We start from the raw sequence: 20,968 nt of genomic DNA, 5'->3' as shown, positions 1-20,968 counted from the left end.
AATGCGTGTGAAAGAAGAAAGCTGAGAGTAAATGTGAATAAGAGCAAGGTTATTAGGTTCAGTAGGGTTGAGGGTCAAGTCAGTTGGGAGGTAAGTTTGAATGGAGAAAAACTGGACGAAGTAGAGTGTTTTAGATATCTGGGAGTGGATGTAGCAGCAGATAGAACCATGAAAGTGGAAGTGAGTCACAGGGTGGGGGAGGGGGCGAAGGTTCTGGGAGCGTTGAAGAATGTGTGGAAGGCGAGAATGTTATCTCAGAGAGCAAAAATGGTTATGTTTGAAGGAATAGTGGTTCCAGCAATGTTATATGGTTGCAATTCATGGGCTATAGATTGGGTTTTGTGGAGGAGAGTGGATGTGTTGGAAATGAAATGTTTGAGGATAATATGTGGTGTGAGGTGGTTTGATTAAGTAATGAAAGGGTAAGAGAATAGTGTGGTAATAAAAAGATTGTGGTTGAGAGAGCAGAAGAGGGGGTGTTCAAATGGTTTGTGGATAGTGGGCTGTGGTTTCAGTGCATTACACATGACAACTAGAAATAGATGTGAATGAATGTCACCATTCTTCACCTGTTCCTGGCAAACAAGTATGAAAATGATTGTGTTGAATTCTTGTTTTTCATATGCTTTCCAGATACTTCCATGGCCATGGTTTTGGAGGCGGTTATTTTTCTCTAAATTTTTTTTACCAGGGTTTTAGGATGTAGTTAGTTAAGCAGTATTTACTTTTAGTTAAGTAACTTTACTCTAAATCTTACGCTGCTTCATATTATTGCTCTGTTGCACAGGTGATATCTCCCACAAACACAATTGGAATGTGTCCAACACAGCCGATTCTTAGCATGGAGGATGAAGAGTTTTCTGACACTGAACTTGTAAGTAATGATGAATCTATTTTTCACTGTGCTCAAATTACAGATGTATAAGTTTGTTGAGTATACCTGGGAAATGATATGGGAGGGTATTGATTGAGAGGGTGAAGGCATGTACAGAGCATCAGATTGGGGAAGAGCAGTGTGGTTTCAGAAGTGGTAGAGGATGTGTGGATCAGGTGTTTGCTTTGAAGAATGTATGTGAGAAATACTTAGAAAAGCAGATGGATTTGTATGTAGCATTTATGGATCTGGAGAAGGCATATGATAGAGTTGATAGAGGTGCTCTGTGGAAGGTATTAAGAATATATGGTGTGGGAGGCAAGTTGTTGGAAGCAGTGAAAAGATTTTATTGAGGCTATAAAGCATGTGTACGTGTGGGAAGAGAGGAAAGTGATTGGTTCTCAGTGAATGTAGGTTTGCAGGAGGGGTGTGTGATGTCTCCATGGTTGTTTAATTTGTTTATGGATGGGGTTGTTAATGAGGTGAATGCAAGAGTTTTGGAAAGAGGGGCAAGTATGCAGTCTGTTGTGGAGGAGAGAGCTTGGGAAGTGAGTGAGTTGCTGTTTGCTGATGATACAGCACTGGTGGCTGATTCATGTGAGAAATTGCAGAAGCTGGTGACTGAGTTTGGTAAAGTGTGTGAAAGAAGAAAGCTGAGAGTAAATGTGTGCGAGGTAGTGCTAGGAAATGACAACAAAGGCCACATTTGCTCACACTCATTTTCTAGCTGTCATGTGTAATGCATCGAAACCGCAGCTCCCTATCCACATCTAGGCCCCCAAAACTTTCCATGGTTTACCCCAGACGCTTTACATGCCCTGGTTCAATCTATTGACAGCATGTTGACCCCGGTATACTACATTGTTCCAATTCACTCTATTCCTTGCACACCTTTCACCCTCCTGTATGTTCAGGCCCCAATCGTTCAAAATCTTATTCACTCCATCCCTCCACCTCCAATTTGGTCTCCCGCTTCTCCCTGTTCCCTTCACCTCAGACACATATATCCTCTTTGTTAATCTTTCCTCACTCATTCTCTCCATGTGACCAAACCATTTCAATACACCCTCTTCTGCTCTCTCAGCCACACTCTTTTTATTCACACATCTCTCTTACCCTTTCTTTACTTATTTGATCAGACCACCTCACACCACATATTGTCCGCAAACATCTCATTTCCAACACTTCCACCCTCCTCTGCACAACTCTATCAATAGCCCATGCCTTGCAGCCATATAACATAGTTGGAACCACTATTCCTTCAAACAAACCCATTTTTGCTCTCCAAAATAATGTTCTCGCCTTCCACACATTCTTCAGCACTCCCAGAACTTTTGCCCCCTCCCCCACCCTGTGACTCACTTCCGCTTCCATGGTTGCATCCGCTGCTAAAACCACTCCCAGATATCTAAAATACTTCACTTCCTCCAGTTTTTCTCCATTTAAACTTACCTCCCAGTTGACTTGTGCCTCAACCTTACTGAACCTAATAACTTGCTCTTATTCACATTTACTCTCAGGTTTCTTCTTTCACACATTTTACTAAACTCAGTCACCAACTTCTACAGTTTCTCACCCGAATCAGCCACCAGTGCTGTATCATCAGCGAACAACAACTGACTCACTTCCCAAGCTCTCTCATCCAGAACAGACTGCATACTTGCCCCTCTCTCCAAAACTCTTGCATTCACCTCCTTAACAACCCCATCCATAAACAAATGAAACAACCATGGAGACATCATGCATCCCTGCCACAAACCGACATTCACTGGGAATCAATCACTTTCCTCTCTTCCTACTCATACACATGCCTTCAATCCTCAATAAAAACTTTCCACTGCTTCAAGCAACATCTGATTCACTCATCCTCTACCACTTCTGAAACCACACTGCTCTTCCCCAATCTGATGCTCTGTACATGCCTTCACCCTCTCAGTCAATACCCTCCCATGCAATTTCCCAGGAATACTTAACAAACTTATACCTCTTTAATTTGAACACTCACCTTTACCCCCTTTGCCTTTGTACAGTGGCACTATGCATGCATTCCATCAATCCTCCGGCACTTCACCATGAACCATACATGCATTGAATATCCTCACCAACCAGTCAACAACACAGTCACCCCCTTTTTTGATAAATTCCACTGCAATACCATCCAAGCCTGCTGCCTTGCCGGCTTTCATCTTCTGCAAAGCTTTCACTACCTCTTCTCTCTTCACCAAATCATGCTCTCTGACCCTCCCACTTTGCATACCACCTTGACCAAAACACTCTATATCTGTCACTCTATCATCAAACACATTCAACAAACCTTCAAAATACTCACCCCATCTCCTTCACACTTTACCACTACTTGTTATTACCTCCCCATTAGCCCCCTTCACCAATGTTCCCATTTGTTCTCTTGTCTTGTGCACTTTATTTACCTCCTTCCAAAACATCTTTTTATTATCCCTAAAGTTTAATGATACTCTCTATTCCCAACTCTCGTTTGCCCTCTTTTTCACCTCTTTCACCTTTTTCTTGACCTTCTGTCTCTTTCGTTTGTACATCTCCCAGTCATTTGCACTATTTCCCTGCAAAAATCATCCAAATGCTCTCTCTTCTCTTTCACTAACAATCTTACTTCTTCATCCCACCACTCACTACCCTTTCTAATCTGCCCACCTCCCACCTTTCTCATGCCACAGGCATCTTTTGTGCTAGCCATCACTGCTTCCCTAAATACATCCCATTCCTCCCCCACTCCCCTTATGTCCTTGCTCTCTTCTTTTTCCATTCTACACTTAGTCTCTCCTGGTGCTTCCTCACATAAGTCTCCTTCCCAAGCTCACTTACTCTCACCATGCAAGGCATGCAAGGAATAGAGCGAATTGGAATGATGTAGTATACCAGGGTTGACGTGCTGTCAATGGATTGAACCAAGGCAGGTGAAGTGTCTGGGGTAAACCATGGAAAGGTCTGTGGTGCCTGGATGTGGAAAGGGAGCTGTGTTTTCGGTGCATTACACATGACACCTAGAGACTGAGTGTGAACAAATGTGGCCTTTTTTTTGTCTTTTTTTTGTCTTTTCCAGGCGCTGCCTCGCTGGAGGGGGAGGGGGATGCTGCTTCATATGTGGTGAGGTGGTGATGGGAAGGGATGAAAGCAGCAAGTATGAATATGTACATGTGTATATATGTATATGTCTGTGTATGTATATGTATGTATATGCTGAAAGGTATGTGTATGTATATGTGCGTGTGTGGGCGTTTATGTACATGTGTATGTGGGTGGGTTGGGCCATTCCTCGTCTGTTTCCTTGTGCCACCTCGCCAGTGCAAGAGATGGCAATTAAGTATAAAGAAAAATATATGAATATAATTTATTTATTTATTTATTATTTATTATACTTGATTGCCGTCTCCCGCATCAGAGGTAGCTCAAGGAAAGAGATGAATAATGGCCCAACCCATCATATACACCCCCACCATAGCATAATGTAGAATTATTCCACTCTTCTAGACCTTCCCATTTACCTCCTTCATCACCCTGTCTATGAACAGATTGAACAGCCATAGTAACATATCTGATGCACACCCACCTTCACTTAGATGGTAACATCACATACCTGATGCACACCCACCTTCACTTAGAAGCTTTCCTCCTCCTCCCTTCTTAATTGCACACATGCCTCATTTTCCGTATGAGAAATATTTGTTGCATCTGTTATCTTTCCTCCCACCCCATATATTTGTAAGACCTTCCACAAGGCATTTTTGTCAACCTTGTTTTATGCTTTCTCCAGGTTTTACAAATGGCTTATGCAAATACTTCTCTTTCTCCAGATATTTTTCACTCATATTTTTCAAAGCCAATGTCTTGTGTTGTCACCCTCCTTTAAAGCTTACTGGGTATATGTACTCAAAAGGCTTTTTGCATGTATATAAAGACCGGGGTTGACGTGCTGTCAGTTGATTGAATCAGGGCATGTGAAGCATCTGGGGTAAACCATGGAAAGCTGTGTGGGGCCTGGATGTGGAAACGGAGCTGTGGTTTCGGGCATTATTGCATGACAGCTAGAGACTGAGTGTGAACGAATGAGGCCTTTGTTGTCTTTTCCTAGCGCTACCCCGCACACATGAGGGGGGTGGGGGATGGTATTCCATTTGTGGCGAGGTGGCGATGGGAATGAATAAAGGCAGACAGTGTGAATTGTGTGCATGGGTATATATGTATATGTCTGTGTGTGTATATATATGTGTACATTGAGATGTATAGGTATGTATATTTGCATGTGTGAACGTGTGTGTATATACATGTGTATGGGGGTGGGTTTGGCCATTTCTTTCGTCTGTTTCCTTGCGCTACCTCGCAAACGCGGGAGACAGCGACAAAGCAAAATAAAAAATAAAAAAAAAGATAAAGACACTGTATACAGACAGCCTGCCAGACCTCAGACACCTCATCTTGGAATATACATGCATTGAAAAGTCTGACAAACCAATCAGCAGCACTCTCATTTGAGAAACAATTGTAATCCCATCCACTCCATCTGCTGTACGACACTCCATCACTTGCAAAGCTTTCACCATGTATCATTTCATGAAACCATTTGCCATGACTCTCTTACTCTGCATATTGTCTTGCTCTAGATACACCACATCTGCCATGCAATTATTAGTGTTTTCAGAGTACTCACTCCATCCCTTTTCTTTGCCTGTTACCACTTCTCTATCTGCTCCCAGCCCTGTAGCTGCCATTTGTTCTCTTTTCACCTCATAGCTGATTGCCATTTAGATATTCTTTAGATTGAATAGAAAAATTATTCATATTATATAGAAATATTATTGGTCACCATTGTCATAAATTTTAGTTTTATATGTTCTGTATTCATTGTGCAACTTACCATATTTACAAAATAGAACCCAACAGTTTAGGGGATAGAACAATACTCTGTGTACATATAGGAAATTGTAGATAGATAATTATACAACCCATTCAGATATGAAGGTTATGGCTGGCAAGCAGTGACTTGTTTTGAAGTTGACAGATCACGGTGTTACATACCTTTTGTCCCTACACCTTCTTCCCCTCTAATCACACAGCAACCCGTTTCTACATGCAGTATTGTCTAGGATGTATAAAAGGGACTGATATTGTGTAATTGTGTATTTCATATACCTTAATTATTGTAATGTTTGAGTAAATAAGGTGAGTTATAATTGGTTTAGACGCTTTTCCAGTAGAGAAGAAAATGAGTGTTAGAGGCTTAGATCTTTGGGTGGTTGCTGACCAGAGTTTAGCAATATGTGTGATACAGCGCAACATGTATGAGCTATCCTGGCATTGTGCATGTAATTTACTTTTTGATTGATACCATTTGTCTTAAAAATATGTATTTAGCCAACTCTTGTGGATATTTGACACTGAATATGGGTAGAAGATATTTGCCTCTGAGTCAAGAGTAAGGTGTTGTGGATAAGGTATTGCTGTGAATTACTAAACAGCATATTTAGTACTGCTTTATTGACTGATGATGTTGAGAAAAGAATATGAAAAACATTGCCATATATCAGTTCCCCTTTCTTTTGCAGCTTGAAGACCATGGCCCATTCCAGTCCTTGACTAAGCTGTTTAACCATAATGCTTATCTTGCTGTCTTTATGAATTATGTCATCTCCAACTGTGACTCATCCAGTTTGGTATGTATTGGTTGGAATCACTTTCTTGTGTATTTAATGTATGATAGAAAATATAGCTTTATGTGAAGGTATAGCAAATACTTCACTTCAGATGTGCATGTAGATACCAGTGAGAAGACCTAAAGAGGTTAAGAAAAGAGCAGAATGCATGGTTTATAGATTGTAAGGGATTAGTTTAGTGTTATACAGATATTTATGCATGTGAATTTCCTGTATTTGTTGATTGGAGTGATGGTGATTAGACAGGGATGAGAATAAGTTCAGGTTTGACATATTTCTACAATGTGTAGTCATATTGGTTGCCTATCCTGTTTGTTTATACTTTACCTTACCTTCTTGTCCAGAGATTCCCATCTATGGGGTTCCTATAGCATTTAGTATCCAGCCACATCCACAGGTCATAAAGTATGGGATGTTGAGTATTTATCTTTGTAGGATGAGTATAGGGCAATTAAATGGTAAGTGTCCTTGACTTTATTGTGGATGTTGCATCTTGTACATGAAGAGTCTCATGAAATGCTGAAATGGTGTTTGTAATGTTGAGTGATTGGTGGTGTCCTGAACACAGATGGTTAAAGGGTAAGTTGTACACATTGGGAGTGCATTTTCATATGGTCATATATTTGATGGGATGTTTAATGATTGGTTGTAAGGGTGGTTCTATAGTGCTTTTTGGGTAATTTTAGTGTGTGTTTTGTCATTATTGTATTTGTTGTGGTAGGTGGATCTGTGAGTATAGGTTTTTGAAGTGTGAGGCAAGGGTCAGCTTTTTATTTGTAACTTGAGGATTGTGGTTGCTTATGAAGTAATGTGGATGAGAAGGGTCTAGTGCTGTTGCAAAGAATTGAGTGCCAAGCCTGTTAAGGTGAGATTGCATTGGAAATATTTTATTCACTCTGGATATTGAATGTTCATGATAGCTAGGCATCTGGAGATTAAGAGCTTATCTTGTGTGTCATACAGGGATGTGTGATTTCACCATAGCTGCTTAATGTATGTATGGATAGGGCAGTTAGGGAGATGAATTTGAGGGTTATGGAGAGTGGAGTAGGTCTCCACATGATTGGGTGTGGTGGTGATGCCTGGGAAGTGCCTAAGTTACTGTTTGCTGATAACATGGCACTGGAAGCAGATTTGAGTCTGAAACCACAGAAGTTGGTGTCTAAGTTTAGAAGAGCATGTAACAGGAGAATGTTGAGAGTGGACCTCCATGGTGTAGTGGTTAGCGTTTCTGACTGTGATGCTTTTATGGGCTGCCCAGGGTTGAGCACATAGGTTCGAATCCTGTTTACCAGTAGTCAGTTTACAGTCAACCCAGTTGTTCATCCACCTTTAGAGGTCGTTTGATAAAATGGGTACCTGGCTCATGCTAATGCTAGGGTACGTTGAAATGGTTTGGACACATAGAGAGAATGAATGAGGAAAGATTGTCAAAGAGGATATATGTGTCAGGGGTGGAGGGAACAAGGAGAAGCAGGAGACCAAATTGGAGTTGGAAGGATGGAGTGAAAAAAATTTTGAGTGATTGGGACCTGAATATGTGGGACAGTGAAAGGCGTGCAAGGAATAGAGTGAATTGGAACGATGTGGTATACCGGGGTCGACATGCTGTCAATGGATTGACCCAGGGCATATGAAATGACTGAGGTCATAGCTAACGCAGATAATATACATATGTTTAAGAAGTTGTATGATAGTAGAGAATGTTTGAGAGATGGGGCTGCATGATTGTAAAATGCCTTTTCCATACAATACAAATAGGTAATTACACACACACACACACACACACACACACACACACACACACACACACACACACACACACACACACACACACATGTCAAGCCAAGGGATTCAGAGGGAAGAATTGAAGATGATGATGTAAGGATACATGAACTGAATAACGAGATCAAAATTGTTTTCGTGTTTGAATGCATTATTGCCCCAACATCATTGTGATGGGATGGAGAGGAGATTTTTGGAAACTAAGTACAGACCATTTGAAATACAGCTCAAGTTGTCACTGGAGAAAGGCAAAGTTTCAAAGGAGTGGAAAAAGACAAATGTCTTACCCTTCTATGAAAACAAATAGGTAATAAAAAGGTAATCACACACACAGAGTTTTTCTTAATGATTAATGTAGTACATATAAATGTGTAATATTTGTTTTGATAATCAGTTGAGGAAACTCTTTGCTTGCAGTTCTTTTACGTAATAACACACCTGTACAAAGAAGGAGTTGGGAAGGACATGAAGAGATGGGCATATGAAATTACTTCTAGTTTTTTATTACCTGGTGCGGTAAGTATTCTTTTTCTTTTCTTTCAAACTATTCGCCATTTCCCGCATTAGCGAGGTAGCGTTAAGAACAGAGGACTGGGCCTTTGAGGGAATACCCTCACCTGGCCCAATTCTCTGTTCCTTCTTTTGGAAAATTGAAAAAGAAAAAAAAAAAAAAAAAAAAACGAGAGGGGAGGATTTCCAGCCCCCCGCTCCCTCCCCTTTTAGTCGCCTTCTACGACACGCAGGGAATACGTGGGAAGTATTCTTAATCCCCTATCCCCAGGGATAGGGGATTATGTAATTATGTTAGTGAAAGTTGTATTTTTAAGAGTAAAGTTACCTTTGGTCTTCCTAAATACAGTTAACGAGTTTTACATCAAAAAGTCAATCAATTATGTATGTATATCTGTTATTTTTACCCATGGTGGCACATAAAAAACACATGCTGGACAGATCTGTGTAGTTTAGAAGCTAATAATCACATCACCCTAACATAGTATCTGTCAATCTTCATGGCCAGTAGATTATGATACATGCACATTCGAACGTGCACAGTTTTTCTCTCATGTGCCTTCATCTTGCTAAATAGCAAAATCATACTCTAGGCATTCAGTGGTTGGTAGATGCTCTTTCTCTCTCCCTGCAAAGAATGAAACTTCTTGAATAAGTGGTAATTTGGTGTGGAGACTTTAATTCCAATGGTTGTAGAATAAGAAGAATAATGAGCAGAGTATGGTTATAGGTTTGAGTATGAAATACTAAATATCGAATAAATGATGAAAGAGAGCAGTTGAGATTAATGAAACTACAAGATTTTCATCCTTGTCCAAATGAATCATGTGCCAACAAGAGAATACTACTGACCTGTTCATGATTGAAATGGCAGTATTCACTGGCATTGAAATATGTAAAACAGGTATCTCAGACCATAGAATTATGGAAGTAACTACAGCTTGCACTATGGATAAGAATTAGGATAGATGTAATATGGCAAATAATATCATATCCAGATTGAATGACTTGAACATCCAATATGATGGGATGGAGTGGACTAAGATTGACAAACTTGTTGCAAACGTGAATGATAGTGAGGTTTTAAAGACAAAGATGTAAGCATGAAGACAGCTCTGTTTTATGAGTGTAAGTTGAAATGATTAAGGATTTAATTTTAGTTAAAAGACAGTGTTGTGGACAAAGAAAGATACTAGAAGATAGAAACAGTGGATAGATAGGAGAGAGTGAAAAAGGAAAATAAGAGCAGTAAGTGAGAATATGGAAGGGATCATAGAAACAAATATGATATGCTGAAAGAAAAGCAGTAGAATCAGTAGAATAGAACAAATATCGAATGATTAGAAAATAATCTATAATAAGGAGGAGAATTCAAAAGTATTATTTACATTAGTAAACAAAGAAAGGAGCAGGAAAGCTAATATTGGAGCCTTTTACAATTTGGGAAAATATAAAAGTAACCCTAAGAAAATATTACAGATGCTAATTGATTTAGGTAAGTCACTGTACTTTGCTAAAATTGCCAAAAATATCAATGACAATATGATTAGCTAGTTTGAAAATGACATAGTTAAAATGTTAGACAAATTTATATAACACTCAGGGAAAGGACTGAATGAGGTATTTGTTATTTTCCTGGATGTGTTTTCCTTGTCTTTCCTGGTGATGTCTGATATTATTATCAGTATTGATGCTAACACAGTTCTATGTGGTAACACTTATAGAACGTATTCTTCAGACATAATTCCATTTGCACCTACTTTGAACTTTCTTTTAGTTGGCAACACCTTTAATACATGTTCCTACCTTACCTTTAAAGATTTTGTTCAGCTCTTTCTCTGGTAAGATTGTGTGATTTACTTTGTCAAATACTTTTGTAAAAATAAGGAAATTAGTGTTTATTCTCTATCCTTTTGTATCTGTCGTTGCAGTGAACTATTGATTGGGGTTTGTGTACTTTTTCTTATTACAAATCCATGTTGGCCTTTGTTTATGTTGCTTTTCTTGATTAGCTGGTTTAATGTATGTACTTATATCACCCTTTCAAAGCTTTTATTGCATATAAAGTCAAACTAACTGTACAGGCTAGGTATTAGCTTGGATCTTTGTGTTTGTGTTGCATATGCCATTTTGTGGATGTCTGCAATATTGCATTCCTCCATACTTTCCTTAACAACAGTATCATTGTTTTTGATTTAAGGAATATGGCTAGAATTCCATCTTGTCCTAGAGCTGAATTTTCTGTGCTGATCAATCTCTCTGGTGTCAGCAGGCATGTATGAAGCACTTACTCCTCATCTTGTGTTGATGAATAATATTGTTTCCCTCTGCTGTTACATTCATTAAATGATATCCTTTCTTGGTTCATTTGGCAATGATATCAACCAGGTATTAAGTTTTCTTTTAATGCTTTTATAGTAGTTTCAAGCTCAAAGTCGTACATTTCTTCCACTCATCCACTCTGCAATTCAGTCCCTTTTCCATCTGTCATACCATATCTCTCATGCACCCCTTGTTACTTTCTTCATTTGATTTAGTGATACCACATGCTCCTCTTAAGTAACTTATATCCACAGCCTAGATTCTTGACTTCTGTGACTCATTATAGATGGTATTTGTAACTGAAAACTTCACATTTTCATGAGTATCCTCTTTCAGCCTCTTCGCCTTAGTAATGTTGAAGAGAATGTTCTACATGAAATAGACGAAACCTTGCAAAATGAATTAGACAAAGAAGAAATTCTTCGGAAGGTGAGGTTTCAGTAGTTCACTTGGTTTTTGGAAAATATAGAAAATCTGTAGTATAGAATTTTTTCCATAATGTTTGAGGTTCAGAGTATCAGTGACATGTATAATTCAGGGACCTGTTTGCTAGTATTAATCACTTGGTATGATGTCCATATGAAATGTATGTATAATGATGTGTTTGAGGTGTCCACACAGTGATGTGGTTTATGCAGATGGCACTGTGTTTCTCATAATGGTAACAAAAGGAGTATTCATGCATACATACATATTTGTTGTGTCGTAGGACAATTTCAAATGCTTTGTTAATATCTTGTATCAAGTACTCTGTGGAGAGGTAATTGAGGTTGAATCCATCTTGGACATGTTGGAGCTCAGTGTGTAGGTTTGTGGTAGAGTGTTTGGGTCTGAAGCCATGCTGTGTGGGTAAGAATGGGATGTTTTGTTTTATTCTTTTGAGGTCATTTTTTTTTTTTTTACAGAGTTTGGATACTCAGAGTAGAAGTGATATAGGATGGTAGGAGAAAGGGGAGGTTTGGAAGGTTTTAAGATTGTATTATATTGGCAAATTCCAGATGTTAGAGAATATTTTTTGTATAGCCATGAGTAGTTGAAAATATTTTTAAGTTCCTGAATTGCAAGTGGACCAAGGGTTTTATGTGAAAATTCCATATGTTGTCAGGGCCTATTGAAAAAGAGTTTTATAAGGTATTATTTGCTTGTTTGTATTGGTGGATATGAAGGATGGGTGAGCAGTTTGGTCTGAATAGAAGTAGTCTGGTGTAAATTATATTCCTTGAATTTGATTATTAGCTAATATAACTAGATTTATCTGCCATATAATTCAAAATAGGTTTTATTGTATATGAAAGTCTCATTAAGGTCATCTTTAAGCATTTTTGGTTCTTCATGTACATGGCATTTCTTATGTTTGAGAAGTGATGATATAGGTACATTGCTGTGATCAGTATGTTATGTTTTGAGTTTGATTTATCATATTTGAATATTTTTAAAGGTATTTTGGAAAGCCCGTCAGCGCTGCCGGGAAGATTTGAATGAGCAGCTAGCAGACTTTCGCAACAAAAGAAGTGCTGGTTTGGGGTCCATTTTTGGACCCCCAGACCATTCCTTGGAAGAGAGCATGCATAACAAAACCAAAGAGCTTCAGATTGTGGAAAATCTTCTTGTGCCTTGTCTTGAGAGTGTATCGTAAGTAATAAATTTTATGATGTCTTTGCAGATTTTCACATGTTGGATTTATTATTATTTTTTATTTTATTATACTTTGTCACTGTCTCCCGCATTAGTGAGGTAGTGCAAGGAAACAGACGAAAGAATGGCCCAACCCACCCACATAAACGTGTATATACATACATGTCCACAGACACACATATACATACCTATACATTTCAGGGTATACATATATATATATGTATATATATGTGTATATATATGTGTATATATATGTGTATAATAAAGAAATAAAAATAAAATATGTGTATATATTTTTTTTTTGCTTTGTCGCTGTCTCCCGCGTTTGCGAGGTAGCGCAAGGAAACAGACGAAAGAAATGGACCAACCCACCCCCATACACATGTATATACATACGTCCACACACGCAAATATACATACCTACACAGCTTCCATGGTTTACCCCAGACGCTTCACATGCCTTGATTCAATCCACTGACAGCACGTCAACCCCGGTATACCACATCGCTCCAATTCACTCTATTCCTTGCCCTCCTTTCACCCTCCTGCATGTTCAGGCCCCGATCACACAAAATCTTTTTCACTCCATCTTTCCACCTCCAATTTGGTCTCCCTCTTCTCCTCGTTCCCTCCACCTCCGACACATATATCCTCTTGGTCAATCTTTCCTCACTCATTCTCTCCATGTGCCCAAACCATTTCAAAACACCCTCTTCTGCTCTCTCAACCACGCTCTTTTTATTTCCACACATCTCTCTTACCCTTACGTTACTTACTCGATCAAACCACCTCACACCACACATTGTCCTCAAACATCTCATTTCCAGCACATCCATCCTCCTGCGCACAACTCTATCCATAGCCCACGCCTCGCAACCATACAACATTGTTGGAACCACTATTCCCTCAAACATACCCATTTTTGCTTTCCGAGATAATGCTCTCGACTTCCACACATTCTTCAAGGCTCCCAGAATTTTCGCCCCCTCCCCCACCCTATGATCCACTTCCGCTTCCATGGTTCCATCCGCTGCCAGATCCACTCCCAGATATCTAAAACACTTCACTTCCTCCAGTTTTTCTCCATTCAAACTCACCTCCCAATTGACTTGACCCTCAACCCTACTGTACCTAATAACCTTGCTCTTATTCACATTTACTCTTAACTTTCTTCTTTCACACACTTTACCAAACTCAGTCACCAGCTTCTGCAGTTTCTCACATGAATCAGCCACCAGCGCTGTATCATCAGCGAACAACAACTGACTCACTTCCCAAGCTCTCTCATCCCCAACAGACTTCATACTTGCCCCTCTTTCCAAAACTCTTGCATTCACCTCCCTAACAACCCCATCCATAAACAAATTAAACAACCATGGAGACATCACACGCCCCTGCCGCAAACCTACATTCACTGAGAACCAATCACTTTCCTCTCTTCCTACACGTACACATGCCTTACATCCTCGATAAGAACTTTTCACTGCTTCTAATAACTTGCCTCCCACACCATATATTCTTAATACCTTCCACAGAGCATCTCCATCAACTCTATCATATGCCTTCTCCAGATCCATAAATGCTACATACAAATCCATTTGCTTTTCTAAGTATTTCTCACATACATTCTTCAAAGTAAACACCTGATCCACACATCCTCTACCACTTCTGAAACCACACTGCTCTTCCCCAATCTGATGCTCTGTACATGCCTTCACCCTCTCAATCAATACCCTCCCACATAATTTACCAGGAATACTCAACAAACTTATACCTCTGTAATTTGAGCACTCACTCTTATCCCCTTTGCCTTTGTACAATGGCACTATGCACGCATTCCGCCAATCCTCAGGCACCTCACCATGAGTCATACATACATTAAATAGCCTTACCAACCAGTCAACAATACAGTCACCCCCTTTTTTAATAAATTCCACTGCAATACCATCCAAACCTGCTGCCTTGCCGGCTTTCATCTTCCGCAAAGCTTTTACTACCTCTTCTCTGTTTACCAAATCATTTTCCCTAACCCTCTCACTTTGCACACCACCATTTCTTTTGTCTGTTTCCTTGCGCTACCTCGCAAACGCGGGAGACAGCGACAAAGCAAAAAAAAAAAATATATATATATATATACATGCACAGACATGTACATATATACACATGTACATAATTCATACTTGCTGCCTTTATTCATTCCCCTCGCTACCCCGCCACACATGAAATGACAACCCCCTCCCCCCGCATGCGCACGAGGTAGTGCCAGGAAAAGACAACAAAGGCCACATTCGTTCACACTCAGTCTCTAGCTGTCATGTATATTGCACCGAAACCACGGCTCCCTTTCCATATCCAGGCCCCACAAAACTTTCCATGGTTTACCTCAGACACTTCACATGCCCTAGTTCAATCCATTGACAGCACGTCGACCCTGGATACCACATTGTTCCAGTTCACTCTATTCCTTGCACACCTTTCACCCTTCTGTATGATCAGGCCATGATCGTTCAAAATCTTTTTCGCTCTCCATCCTTCCACCCCAATTTGGTCTCCCGCCTCTTGTTCCCTCCATCTGTTACACATACATCCTCTTTGTCAATCTTTCCTCACTCATTTACATGACTGTCAACATCTTTGAAAGGTATGTCTCTATTTTATCTTTTCTTTGTTCTTTTATGCAAATAGTACTTTTAGATTTTTATCCATGATTTGAATGACTTGGGCAGAATGAGGGAAGATTTTTCAGTGGAATCTTTTCATGTGCCATTGATATCCCATGAGGCTTGATCTTCATAATCTGTGTAAACATGACCTCCCCTTTGTGACCCCTGTAATCCTTTTGCACTACCACTCACAGGATGAGCATGGGGTGCACAATACACTTGCTGGGGACACCGGCACAAATCAGTCTGGCAGAAGGGATTGAATTTTCCATTATGTTGCCAAAGTTGTGAAAAATAAAGAGCACCCATCATTTTGCCGAAGTACCAAAATTTAGGCAGGTGGTATCTGTGGTAAGGTACCCGGCTATTAAAGTTAGAGCAATCCAAATGTAAAGCGATGAAGATTTTACAGTGATACAAGTCATAAAGATTATCATCTTGCAGTAAACAGTTTACAGAAATATATTAATGATGATTACTTTGATGCTGATTTGGTACCCAGTTTATTACTAGAACATGATATTAAGAAATGATATTCAGAGAATTTGCAAAGATGTTGATTAGTTATTGGTTGATATTAGAATTTCCCTTAAGTACAGGTATGGAAAAAATGTACATCATAAGACTCGTATTAAAGCTTGCCTTGCTATTTTGGTCACCCATCTTGATACAAAATACAGGTAGTTCTGATACTAAAGGCCCAGTAGAAGGCATCACAGATTATACTTGAAATATGTGAGCTGAATTGCCGGGAGAGGTAAACAGTCATGGATTGGCCCATTCTTGAGGAGAGAAGGAAGAGGGGAGGCATTTAGAATCCTTGAATGGAACAAGCTGAGTAAAGAAATTGTGATGTAGGGATAATAAAGAGTAAAAAAACATTTGTTGTTATAGTTAAATTGTTTTAGGTATAGGGCCCCAAGAGAATATAGCCCTTTTCTAATATTGTATACGTAGGAAATCACACGTAACACAGACAGATGCACACATATATACATTGAATAGATAGTGTTATGTTTCTGTGTACTTATAAGTTTATACAGAGTTATTTTTTAATCTTTTGTGTGATGATAGTGTATTGTTTGATGTCTTGTGCATTATACGCAGAGATGACCTGAAGAATGCTACGGACCAAATGATTGTAACAGCATCTAGTCTAGCCACCATCCTATTGAAATATTATGGGGTGCGAAGTCAGCAAGCTCACCAGCTCATTGATAGATGTCCACTGTATGTTAGTAAAGAACGGCCACTAAGAAGTAAAATATTCAGGGGCAGTAAAAAGGTAATGTAAATCCATTTTCTTTATTGAGGATGTGTAAAAGATGTTTTGATCTTTATTGACGCATACATGGTATAAGTGACAGACCAGACTGAATTTTTGTTAGTTTTCTCATTATACTTATTTTTATCTTGTGTATGTTAATGACTTTTCTGTTACACATTAGTGTATTTGATAGTAGATATTACAGCATGACCGTAAAAAGATTGAAACCAAGATATTTTTGCAAGTGTTGGTAATCGTGGAACATAATTGCTTAATATCCATGAGAAGATCTCAGTTAGACTATCATTAGATGGAATATTTTCCATTTGATGCTCAAAACCACTTATGAGACCTCAGTTAGACTGTCATCACGTGGAGTATTTTCCATGCAATTACCACAAGCATGGTAACATCACCATGGAAAGTAACCCATCACATCAGTTACAGTGTAAAAAAGTTTTTTCATGTTTCTAGATTCCCCAACAGATGGGGTTAGGGTACATCAAGCACAGCAAGCATATGAATTCCTTTGTCCAGACGTTGGAAGAACCTGTGGACTTCTTATTTTTGGCAGATGCTAAGGGGGATGAGGGCTTGGTGGCTTCATAGTTCTATAGAATGAAAATTTAGGTTGTTAATGGTTTCTTAGATACTAATGAGGTACTGCAATAGTCTTTGAAATGAGGTAGATAGTTATCAGATAAGTAGCTTTTCCCAGTTGATTAGCAACATGTTGATTAATTGATTGCATGCCTCTGAGACTTCTTTTATGGGGCTCATGTGACTCCAGTGCTCTGCTGTAATTAGTGGCAGGGAAATGATGGATTCCTTTGGAGTTGAAATTTCCCCAACAAGAGTCTTCTCATTTCCATCCATTGACACTGGTACAACCTTATTAAAGGTAACTTTCCACATGTGATCTACCAAAATGCAGGAGAGCCAGGTAACACCCAGCTGACATATAATTATCCAGACAAGCATGCATTCACATATATAAGTAATTGAAAGGGTGAACAATAAAGGTCAGGAAGGTTCTTCTTGGGGAGTCCCTGAGATAAAGCAGCGAAAAGAAGTATCCATTACACAGACATCAGAGACTGTGGAAAGAAATAGAGCCCAGAGAACAGCAGTTAATCCTAGTGCTGATGAACAGACAGATGGTATTGATTGGCACAGAGGAGCAGAGACCTGGGGATATTAACCATTTGAATGCTGTCCAGGGTTAAAAATGTGTCTCATCATGATGGGATAGTTAACCCTGGGACAAGTTAAAAAAAATTGGAATATCATAAAAAGAAATTGGTCCATGTAACCTGTTGTTCCAATAACAGGATAAATTCTGAGATTGCAACTAGTATTTATGTTTCATAACAGGGCTTTCCCAGCAGTTTTCAGAAAAATTTGAAGTTTTTATGGTGTTCACTGATTTTTTACAACCAAGAAATGGCACCAGGATCCCATAAGGTGCTGCTCCAATGTGATGGCAGGATGAAACTTCCCATATAATCAATGACTGTCATCTGTTGACTATGCCTACTTAGTTTACCTCTTTTTTTCATAATTTAGTTGCTTGTGGATGTTACAATTTTAGGAGGTTCTGTGTGTGTTAGGTATAATAATGCATGAATAATGATAGTGTACAAGGTTTTTGACTTGTGTTTATGAATTGATGATGATTAGCTGATTATTGTCCCTTTAAATCTAGCGCTTTAGTTTTTTGAGCCCTTTACAGTTTGTTCATCATTTTGAATGTGCGTTATGTAAATTTACTATATTGGGAGCAAGTTTTACACTCATGGGGCTCCATTTCTGAATTTTTTTTATTGTTTTGGCCTTTAAACTCTTGTATGCAGTCCATATTTGTCACATCCTCCTTTAGTTTATTCCATTTGTCCAGGTGACTTGTATGATAAAAGTGCTTCCTTACATCTTTTTTTAACAAGTATCTTGCTTTCTTTCATGTTATGTCCTTTATTTGTCCTATCCCTACATCTTTCTAAGAACATTTCACTATCTGCGTTATCAGTTTAGTTAAAAAATTTGAAGGAGGTAAAGTAACCTTCCATCATGGGCAAGTTTAAGGCATCTAACCTTACTCTTTGATTCAGCAGTTTTAATTCTGGTACCATCTTTGTTGCCCTCCCGTCTACCCTCTCAGTTAGCTCTTTTTGTTTCTTTAGAGGTAATGACCAAACTTGAGATGCATATTCTAGTTTTGGTCTTATATAGAATGTGAACAACTTGCTAAATATCTCATTACCCTTGTACTTGAAGGCTGTTGTAATATTTTCCAGCTTACAGTTTTTCTTCTTTCTGCTCTCCTAATGTAGGAATCTGGTTGTAGGTTAGAAACAATGTCAATGCTTTTCACACACACATTGCTGATGTTTATTTCTGGCAAGATGATAATCATATTAAGGCCATCTTTCACTAAAGACTTTCACAACCTTGTTAGTTTACATTTGCTTAGGTTGAATTTATCAGCCATGTATTAGACCAGCTTTGGAGTCTTTAAAGGTTCCCTTGTAAGTTGATCCATTTCTGTTTGGTTTTCGTTTCCCTCAAGACCTTTGCATCACTTGCAAGCATATTAAGTTAGGAATCCACATTTTCTGTTGAGTAATCCATATAGCTCAAGAAGAGTAATGGCATGAGAATAGAACCCTGCACCCAGTCATCCACCCATATGGAAAAGGCTCTTCTGATGCATATCCTTTGTCCCATTCCATAAGATAATCCTGTCTCCATCAGAGGAGTATCTGTAATTACTTATTTGTAATTACCTATTTGTTCTGTATGGGGAGGGAGTTTTACACTCATGGGGCCCCATCTCTTGAACAGTTGTAATTATCAAACACCTTCTTAGATTTATTAATGCCGTCTGCATTAATCATGTCTAGTCAGTTTCTTCTATTCCTTCACCTCTCTTATACTATGAAAATATTTCTTACATCTTTTTGGTAGATTTCATGTTATGACCTCTTGTTGCTCTATCTCTGCATCTCTTGAAGAAGTGTTTACTCATCAATCTTTTTTAAAAGATTTAAAGGTTAAGATCAGGTTACCCTTCACTCTCTTTCAAGGAGGATACATTGAAAGCCTCAAGCTCAGTAACTGTAACTCAGTTCTCTTAAGTCTCCTCTGGACCTTCACTGTTAACTTTTATGCTTCATTAGATGCAGTGACCAAACTTGAGAATCATATTCCAGTTTTATCCTTATGTGGGATATGGACTGCTCACAAAATATTTCTTTAAAGCTTTTCTAATATTTGCCAGCAGATAGTTTCTCTAAATTATTCTGTTGATATGGGACTCTGGTGTAAGGGAGTGAGTGAGTGAATGTGTGTGTGTGTGTGTGTGTGTGTGTGTGTTTGTGTGTGTGTGTGTGTGTGTGTGTGTGTGTGTGTGTGTGTGTGTGTGTGCAGCATGAATATATAAGGACAGTTTTTTAAGATGTGATTAATAGGTTAACTGAGTTACATCATCTTCAGCTGATGTTTTTGTATTTTTTGTCACCTGCAGCAAGTGTACAGAGATCACCACTTCAATCAACACACATATTACAGTGTGACATACTGCAATCATTGTGGCCTCATTATCTGGGGTATTGCACCTCAAGGTTACCAGTGTACTAGTGAGTGTTGCTCTTTGATTTTCATGGTAATAGCTGAATGATGTACTGTAGTTGAGGAGTTTTTCCAGGACTGTAAGGCATATATGCAAATAGGAAAGTAGGGTGAATAGTTTTTGGTGAAGGTGGGTGTTTGACTTGATTTGGAAACACAGTCTATTGCAAACATTTTTACAATGAAATTCATACTCTAAATTATTTATTCTGAGAAGATTCTGCAAGTGAAGGCAACAGATAAATCTAATTTACTGCTGGTTTGAGCATGAAATGTAATACCATTCATTACTACATCTACCAGTAAGAAAAAAAAAGAAAGGTTACAGTTTCTTGTATTTAGTAGCAGTGATTGAGGGTTTGTTTTGTAAATCTTCGTAAGATAAGATCTTGTTGGCATTTCGTTATTTTGACATTATGAGAGTTTACATGAAGTATAAAGATTTGTTATTGAGGAAGAGCTTATCCAGCAGGAGTATTCCTTCATCATTTCTTGCATATTAATTGCATTATTTAGTCTTGAAGGAAATGTAAGGGGGGTAATTAGTGCACCTAACCATTTACTGATATGGAACCACTTGGATAGTTGGTCTGGAATG

At 38.8% G+C, this 20,968-nt stretch overlaps 1 protein-coding gene across 12 annotated transcripts in view; it reads left to right on the top strand.

Annotated features, from left to right (window-relative positions):
* LOC139753689 (rho guanine nucleotide exchange factor 11-like) overlaps positions 1-20,968 on the top strand; it is a 575,625-nt gene that overhangs the window by 45,381 nt on the left and 509,276 nt on the right. For all 12 annotated transcript variants that reach the window (XM_071670374.1, XM_071670376.1, XM_071670381.1 and 9 more), the window contains 7 exons: positions 788-874; positions 6,454-6,561; positions 8,764-8,862; positions 11,515-11,607; positions 12,617-12,810; positions 16,584-16,761; positions 20,267-20,378. In XM_071670374.1, coding sequence (XP_071526475.1) covers positions 788-874; positions 6,454-6,561; positions 8,764-8,862; positions 11,515-11,607; positions 12,617-12,810; positions 16,584-16,761; positions 20,267-20,378 — 871 coding nt within the window. The remainder of the gene's footprint in view (positions 1-787; positions 875-6,453; positions 6,562-8,763; positions 8,863-11,514; positions 11,608-12,616; positions 12,811-16,583; positions 16,762-20,266; positions 20,379-20,968) is intronic.

This window comes from Panulirus ornatus, chromosome 15, assembly GCF_036320965.1.
Source record: "Panulirus ornatus isolate Po-2019 chromosome 15, ASM3632096v1, whole genome shotgun sequence".
Taxonomy (NCBI): domain Eukaryota; kingdom Metazoa; phylum Arthropoda; class Malacostraca; order Decapoda; family Palinuridae; genus Panulirus; species Panulirus ornatus.
Note: the sequence above shows the minus strand (reverse complement) of the source record. Positions and strands in the feature narration are given on the sequence as shown.